General features: G+C 48.4%; 1 protein-coding gene across 1 annotated transcript; it reads right to left on the bottom strand.

Moving 5' to 3' along the window:
* Nucleotides 1-1,926: 1,926 nt before the first annotated feature.
* On the bottom strand, nt 1,927-8,509 carry LOC136950068 (double C2-like domain-containing protein alpha). Its single transcript, XM_067244153.1, is given in 9 exon segments — nt 1,927-2,428; nt 2,696-2,792; nt 3,322-3,403; nt 5,531-5,724; nt 7,411-7,457; nt 7,460-7,469; nt 8,161-8,241; nt 8,243-8,290; nt 8,492-8,509. Coding segments are annotated over 9 exon segments (714 nt in total). The 3' UTR covers nt 1,927-2,291.
* Nucleotides 8,510-9,035: the final 526 nt, after the last annotated feature.

The following is a 9,035-nucleotide window of genomic DNA, read 5'->3' as shown; positions in this document are numbered from 1 at the left end:
CATAAGCTAAAAGCACATGGGTTAAGGGGTTACTGGGCGTGAAAAATAAATGTATCGTCAGCAACGTCAGCCATTGTTTTCCGAGACGTAGCCAGATTCCATGGGAGATTCCAACAGCAGAGGCGTTGTTAAACATAAAACTCTACTGGGGCACAGGCCCCTATTCATATCCCTTTTTTTCTTTCAAGCTTTTGTTTATTGATATGTGTTGTCAATATTGTCCATTGAAAGTCTTAACTTTTTAGTTTCGCCGTTTGTGACAGGCAGCCACGACAGTAGTAGCACTGTTTAGCCTCGATTTTTCCAGATTCCTGTGAAACTTGCAATAAAACATAAACTAGCTAGATTATGTACATTTTAAGATAAATGTAGGCTATATACCTTGTTTGGCCAATGTTGTCGATTGTGGAAGAAAGTCGGAACCTTTTTCAGTTATGGAGAGGAGTATGGAGAGGAGTATCCAGTCATAGTGCTAGCTACTTTTTGGGGGAGGGGAAAATTCAACATTTTCCACTAATCACTAGAATCGTCATACCTTTTAATTAAAAGAAGATTTTTCTAATCTGTCTTCTGTTCTACATTGCCCACAGATGCATGTATGTTTCATATAATCATATAAGTTTTCCTCTATCTTGTACTTAAAGGGGTTGAAAATAAAGTTGTCTGATGAAGTATGGCAGACAGAGAAGATTTTTGTAAAAAATAAATAAAATGGCTGCCTGAAATCTCCTTTATACATATAAGTAATCATATGTATTTATATCATTAAAAATATATATATTTTGTTCAATATGGTATCATGATTGAATATGAAAATTAATTTAAAAAATATATATGAATATGCATATTCATATCATATTATAACAGCAAATGTAATTTTCAGAATTTTGTCTTAGGCTGGAAAGGCGATTCCTTTGTAAACAGTTCCAACATCTCCGTCACAGGCCAAGAAAGAGACACAAGCAACACCAAAATATGTTATTATGTTTTTATGTAAAAAGTCAAAACACAAGTTCATTTGGTACAAAGACAAACAGTAAGAGCCAGTTATACACAACAATACATATGTACATATTCACACCACTGTACTTCAGCATGCAGCTTTGACATCACTGAGCACAAACAGCACCAGAGATCTGCAGCCAACACATCAACTGAAGCTCAAACAGCTGGACTTAATGAGCCTATTCATTAATTACAAATTAAATAATTCCGAACGCCCCATAACATGACCCAATGACCACTGCCCGGGCTCCTGCGCTGGAGGACTCCCAACTGGATCAAGCCTGGAGCCATCCAGTCAGAATCAAGACGTGTTTTAACAGAAATCATAACATAACTGTAGCAGCAGAGTGTTTTGAACGTAACATTTTTACTAGGAATCAGACGTTTGAATAAACAACTGTGCAAATAGCAAATAATTGATAGAGGAAGAAAAAAAACACAAAAAAACAGTACTTGTTTGGAGTGCTCCGCTCTAACACAACATGTTTCATGAGTGCAGTCATCAGGTCTGGGTCAGACTGAAGACTTTCCACACAGACGAGCCCGCTCTGAAATGCCTCTCAAACAGAAGGGTTTGCTATAGTAGATTAGACAAGAGTCGTTTAATTCTTTGTACATCGAACATGCATATAGCTAACACAGAAACCACCAATTTGGAAGAACCAATTATCATATTATTACTTGCACTTTTAATAAATTACCATCTGCAGGCTGTTCAATGGTAATTAAATCCGTTGATACAAAACGTCTACAATTATTAAGACCACTTAGAATTGTTCGGAAGCATCATCGGGCGACATGTTATTGCGACACCGAGGTGTGTAGAAGAGGGGGGATTCACCCAGGTCAAAATACATCCCACGAGTTAATGACCAAATCCAAATCCAATTTTCAAAAGAGTAAACAAACCATTTGAATAATTCCAGATAAATAGAAAAATAAGTATGATTTTCTTTTTTCCCCTCAAATATTTTCTTGCCGAGTTTTAATTATCTTTTTTTCTCCAGAGTAGGCAGGAAAATGGTTTTGGATAATTTAGATGCAAATGAACTGAGAAGAGGTCTCCTCTTCAGGAACGCTCTGAAACACAAAGTTGTGTTCCATCCTTCATTACTCACTTAATCATCTCCAACTCATTTAAACCAACATTTTGGTTCTTGCAGAACATTTAGTATCATGACTTCTTCTGATGCAAAGTCTAAATAGAGCACAAATTGTTCAAGTCATGCAGAAAGAAGGCCCTGGTCCTCCAGGCTGTTGTCCAACTGGAGGTGTGGACTTCCTGGTTATTCCTGGAGGGAGGATCCAGGCAGCTCATTGGTCAGTGTGTGCCATCGCTCCACCCTCTGGCCCTTGTTCTTCAGGCAGTCTATCCAATGCTGCAACGCATCTCCCTGGGAGTGACAGCCCAAGGACACGCCCCCTTACAACACAAAAATCAAACCCAGCTCATTACGGTCAGTTTTACAGGAACAGGAAGTTTCAGGTGGAGATGAACCTGGTATTAGTCTGACCTTTCACCTCAAGGTGAATCAATCCATCGTTAAAAACAGTTTATTGGCTGGAAAAAAAGCCTCAGTTAACGAACGTATTTACAAACCTGACTGCAGCCGGTCCTCAGGAAGCCTGCATCATGAAGAGAGAGTGGGTGTGCGAGACTGCGAGCATGTGTGTGAGTGTAGATTCTCACCGATGAAGTCGTTGGACTTCCCAAGGTCGTAGTCCCAGACGGTGACCTCCAGGGTCTTGGAGGACAGCTCTGTAAAGGAGATCTCGTAGAAGAACTCCTGAGGTCCCAACCCAGAGGTCAGAGGGTCAAAGGTCATTCAATAACGAGGATGTTGATCCTACACACATACAGTCAAATGTTCTAACCATCGAACTATATACCCATCCACATGCTCTAACCACTAAGCTTTACCCATCCCCATGCTGTACCACTGAGCTAGTTCTATAAACCTGTGGTCCCTGGGCGTATTCTTGGGTTGAGGTGTCTCTGTTAGACTAACAGCACAGTGATTCAGTCTGCTGGAGGGATTGTCTTCAGCTGTGGTTAGTAAATAAACCCACCACAGGGACTTACTTTGTTGTGTTGTTTTGTTTTCTAAACTCTGTTTAGTGCTCTCAGTCTGATTCTGCTAACAGGAGGCACTGGCTCACAGCCATAGCTTCACACACCAACAAGCTTATTATAATATTGGATTATAAAACACACTGTCTCTCTCTTTCACACATGTTTACACGTGTGCTGACACGCACTCACGGATGCATGTTTACACACTTGTACTCACACACACACACACACATATTTCCTACCTCGTTGAATTCTGGGTTGAGGGTCTTCTTTATGACGACTGTTTTGTGCTTGGATTTCTTCTGCACGTCTGGCTTGAGATACCTGAGAGGAGAGAGACACGTCATGTCCTCAGAGACACGCGTGTATCATGTATGACCACACAGAGCTAAGCGTGTGTCATGTATGACCACAGAGAGCTAAGCATGTGTCATGTATGACCACAGCAAGGCTTCTGATCTCTGACTGATCCCTCCATAAGCCTGGTTCTCCACCCCCTCCTCCCTCCATTCCCTCCCTCCATCCACCATCCTTCCATCCCCCTCCTCCACACCCCTCCATCCTTCCATCCCCCTCCTCCAAACCCCTCCATCTTTCCATACCCCTCTTCCACACCCCTCCATCCTTCCATCCCCCTCCTACACACCCCTCCATCCTTCCATTTCCCTCCTCCACACATCTCCTTCATTCCTCCTCCCCCTTCCTGCACCATCACACACTCGCACACTTCCAGACAGACGGCGACACAGCTGACACTAACCACTACACAGGAAGAGGGCGAGAGAGGGAGGGAGGGAGGGAGAAAGAGAGGGGGGTAGTGAGGGAGAGAGAGGAGAAGGGGAGGAGAAAGAGAAGGGGGTAGTGAGGGAGAGAGAGGAGAAGGGGAAAAGGGGAGGAGAGAGAAAGGGAGGGAGGGAGAGATGGAGGTAGGGGGAAGGGAGGGAAAGATGGAGGTAGGGGAAAGGCAGGGAGCTGAGATTAGAATGTACCACTGCACGTGTGTAATAAGAGCAATCAAAGGGTAATGTGTGAGGGAGTAAACATGAATAACATCTGGAAAAAAGGAAAGTAAGAAAGAGAGTGTAAGAACACGCTGCAGCATGAGGGTGTGTGGGTGACGAGAACAGGGAGCATCTCTTTATGCCAAGTTTATTCTTGAACCTCAAGGGAAAATAGCTGGTTTTTCATGCTTATCCTAGAAACTGTGTGTGTGAGAGAAAGAGACAGAGAGGGGGAGGGAGAGAGACAGACAGACAGATACAGACAGAGAGAAAAAGGGAAGGAGAGAAACAGAGGGAGGGAGAGAGAAGGTGGGGGGTGATATATACATAGTTGAGATAAACAGAGAGAGGGAGAGAAAGAGAGAGAGAGAGAAAGGGAGAGGGGGGAAAGATAGACTGACGGAGAGACAAAAGGACGGGGGAGATATAGGTGCCTATGATATTTGCCTGCAGGCTCTTAACAGTCCTGAGAATACGAGAGGATCCTTGCTCTCGCTGTCAGCATGCATCATTAAGCTGAACACAACTCCACTACTCCAACACACACACACGTACGCAGACACACACACACGTACGCAGACACACACACGTACGCAGACACACACTCGCACCTTCTTTCACACCCCTCACACACTCGCACATTACAATTCTTCTGTTACAAACCAGCGACCAATAAAATATTTGAGATTTCTGCACAACCTGCTTCTACAATGAACATCCTAATAACCCTCCAGCTGTCCCGCAACCATGAAACAGGCTCATAATCGACAACTGGCTAAATGAGCCAGCCGGCTGTTACACTTGCAAGCAACACCTTCAGGTGGATCAGTGCTGTTGTGAGTCGTGGTTGAAGTGGAGCTGATGTTCCTCAAGGCCCTGGTTAGTGGAGCTGCTACACACACACACACACACACACACACCGTGGGTTCCAGGAGCAGATGGGGTTTCACAGCAGAGGGGGTGTTGTCAGAAGTCCTCAACAGTTTCAGACATGAGCAGAATACTGACTGGATATGAAAACAACATTGTTCTGCATTTCTGTGAATGTTCCTTTATCTCGTGGAACCCTGATTCTACGGTTCCTATGTAGGTTCTGTTGGAGAACCTTCTGAGAAAAAAACCTTGGGAACCTTTTCTGTTTTAGATAGAACCTTACTCTGATGAGAGAACAATTCTACACAGAATCAAAAAGGTAATTAATTTAGTTCCTGACAGGTAGATGAGAGGATGGGGGGATTCAAGAGTGGGAGGATGATTAGAGGATGGAAGGATGGGAAGAGGAGAGGATTAGGGGAAGAGTGGATGGGAGGATGAGATGAGTGGATGAGAGGATGAGATGAGTGGATGAGAGGATGAGATGACTGGATGGGAGGATGAGAGGAAGAGAGGATGGGAGGAGAAGATAAATGGAGGAGAGGGTTGGAGGAGGAGAGGAGGAGAAGGTACTGACGTCTTGACGTAGGGGTCAGAGAAGCCGTTGACGTCCATGGCAGCCAGGTGAGCGCAGCGCCGCACGCCCACACACAGCCCCCCGCGGGCGTGCTCCTTATCCTTCACATCGCCCTCCTCTGGTGGGGGGAGGAACTGCAGGGACAGCAGCAGCCGGCCCCTCTCTTCCATGCTCCGCTGCTGCTCAGTCTCCCACTGGGGGGGGAGGGGGGAGGGGGGAGGGGGGGAGGGGGGAGGGGGGAGGGGGGAGGGGGGAGGGGGGAGGGGGGAGGGGGGAGGGGGGAGGGGGGAGGGGGGAGGGAGGAGGGGGGAGGGACACATCAGCGAGAGAGCAACAGAACAACCAGGAAGACAAACCCTGGAAGCCCAGATGAGAGAGGAACAGGAGAGGAACAGAATGCAGGCACAGTGCCACCAGACCTTCTGAACTATGACCTTTATCTCGTCAGGATGGAGGCCTGCTCCTGAACTGACGGGAGTTTCTGTCCTTTCATGTCTCCGTGTTCAGGCCCCCGGCCCGCAAGAACCTGACAGCCTGCTGACACGGGACAGCTGACTGACAAACACTGACCGTTGCAGAGGTCAGGAGGAGGAAAAACAACCGTCTTTTTATCCATCAAATACTTCTCTGGAAATCTGAATGCTGTAACAACTGGAGATGATGTTATGTTTCCACATGGAGTGTTCTGGTTCCCTGCATGCCCGTTAGGACGGAGAGATGGAGAGAGGGAGGGATAGAGAGATGGAGAGATGGAGGGATAGAGAGAGGGAGAGATGGAGGGATAGAGAGAGGTAGAGAGGGAGGGATAGAGAGAGGGAGGAGAGCGACCGAACAGCCACTCAGAAACACCCTGAAGAGTGATAGAGCGTCTCAGAACAGAGGATGAGTCACTTTTGGCTCAGGGCATCACATGTATGTGGGACTATTTATTAGAGGGAGGACGTATGCTATTTTAAAGTGGCGCATTTTCCTCCTCCACCACATGTACTGAAGTGAGACCCAGCGCATCTCCACTCTGGGTGTGAACGAAGTCCTCCGTCCCTCAGCCAGTCCAGAGCCACAAACACAGGTCTGGTTAAAGAGAAGACAGACTGATAAACAGCTGGGGGAGACCCAGTGTCCTCCACTGGATCTCCCCCAGTGGAGGACACTGGGGAGGACACTCCCCCCTAAGCTCTCCCATTCCCCAGATCTCTCCATCTCTCTTCCTACTCCCTCTCAGGGCTAAAGGAATGGATCAATATGCTCGCCTCCCCACTCCTCTCACACCAGCCCTCTCTATTCATCACCCTCTACCACTCTCTCTACCGCTCTCCCTCCCTCTCTGTCTGTCTGTCTGTCTCTACCTCTCTCTCCCTCTCTACCTCTCTCTCTTTCTCTACCTCTTTCTCTCTCTACCTCTCTCTTTACCACTCTCTCTCTACCTCTCTCTCTCTACCTCTCTCTACCTCTCTCAGTTCTCAGTTTTTATTGAGATCAGATGGTGTTGTCCTTGTCTGAGTGCTGACTTGAATTAGTGTGTCTCAGACAGAAGTCATTAGAGGCTGTGTAGTTCAGACCAGCAGGTAAACACAAATTGGAAGGTGGAACATTGATACACACAAATAAACAAGACTTAGATCAGACTGCTGCATGGGAACAGAAACACACAGGTACACCATGAAGATGACAGACACACCATTAGAGAGAAAGAGAAAGACAGAGAGACAGAGAGACAGAGAGACAAAGAGAGAGAGAGATAGAGACAGAGAGAGGTAGAGACAAAGAGACAGAGACAGAGAGAGAGAGAGAGATAGAGAGACAGAGAGAGAGAGAGAGAGAGAGAGAGAGAGGTAGAGAGAGAGAAAGGTAGCAGACAGACAGAAAGTTGTAGTGGTTACCTCTCTCAGGTAGCAGGAGATTCCTCTCAGGGCTGCACTCATGGCGAGGGAGACGGAAGCTGTAGGGAGAGAGGGAGGGAGGGAGGAAGAGAGGAGGGAGGGAGGGAGAGGAGGGAGAGGAAGGGAGGAGGGAGGGAGAGAGGAGGGAGGAAGAGAGGAGGGAGGGAGGGAGGGGAGGAGGGAGAGAGGAGGGAGGGAGAGAGAGAGAGAGAGAGAGAGAGAGAGAGAGAGGAGGAGGGAGGGAGGGAGGGAGGGAGAGGAGGGAGAGGAAGGAGGAAGGGAGGGAGAGAGGAGGGAGGAGGGAGGGTGAGGAGGGAGAGAGGAGAGAGGGAGGACGAGGAGGGAGAGAGGGAAGGGAGGAGGAGGGAGAGGAGGGGAGGGAGGAGGGAGCGAGTGAGAGGAGGGGAGGGGAGAGGAGGAGGGGAGGGGAGGAAGGGGAGGAGGAGACGAGGAGGGAGAGAGGAGGAGGGAGAGGGGAGGGAGAGGGGGAGGGGAGAGAGGAGAGAGGGACAGAGGGTAGGGAGAGATGGAGAGAGAGCGGGAGAGAGCAGGGGGAGGGATATTAGCTGCTACCATGGTTAAAGCCCCATCTGTCTGAGGAGCTTCAGTCTTGGATGTGTATCATCCACTCATCCTTCCTCCTTCTCTCTCTCTCTCTCTCTCTCTCTTGTTTCTCAAGTTCTCTCATCTTCCCTCTCCTCTGTTCTTCCTGGCTCCCCACTGCCCCCCTCCCCCCCCTCTCCCCCCTACCGGGGGCGGGTGCTCCAAACAGATGTTGTAGTGTTTGGTCTGGTCAGGTTTGATGCGTCGCAGTGCCACCCTGGACTCCCCCGATGAACTCATTATGGGTCAGCTTGTCCTCATCACACACCGAGACACTCTGACCAGGGGAGAGAGAGAGAGAGAGAGAGAGAGAGAGAGAGAGAGAGTAGGGGGAGAGAGAGGGAGAGAATGTGTTGGAAAGAGAAGGAGGAAGGGGATAGAGAATTAGAAAATAACACATTTTAAAAGGGGAGATGGAGGGAGAGAGAGAGCAGCAGGTATGCTTCAGGGTCAGTAGAGATGATGACTCATGACTAACTCCCTCATCCTGATTCATGTTGACGATGTAAACAGACCCGATGTAAACAGCCCAGAGAGACCTGCTGCCTCTCTGGGCTGGACGGGACTCAGAGAGAGAGACCTGCTGCCTCTCTGGGCTGGACGGGGACTCAGAGAGAGAGACCGGCTGCCCTCTCTGGGCTGGACGGGACTCAGAGAGAGAGACTGCTGCCTCTCTGGGCTGGACGGGACTCAGAGAGAGAGACCTGCTGCCTCTCCTGGGCTGGACGGGACTCAGAGAGAGAGACCTGCTGCCTCTCTGGGCTGGACGGGACTCAGAGAGAGTAGACTCTGCTGCCTCTCTGGGCTGGACGGGACTCAGAGAGAGAGACCTGCTGCCCTCTCTCTCTGCCTGGAAGCAGCACTTAACAGCCCTTTACTTCTGTAATAACTGCAGATTGAGGTACTCTGAGGAACAACGCCCTTCAGATATGATGTGGTTTTTCTGCACTGTACGATGCAATGGAAGGTTAAGATGTCATTTCTGCACTGTAGTTGGAATAGTGTTATTGTTGCATCCTGCC

This window comes from Osmerus mordax, chromosome 10 (assembly GCF_038355195.1).
Source record: "Osmerus mordax isolate fOsmMor3 chromosome 10, fOsmMor3.pri, whole genome shotgun sequence".
Lineage (NCBI taxonomy): Eukaryota > Metazoa > Chordata > Actinopteri > Osmeriformes > Osmeridae > Osmerus > Osmerus mordax.
Note: the sequence above shows the minus strand (reverse complement) of the source record. Positions and strands in the feature narration are given on the sequence as shown.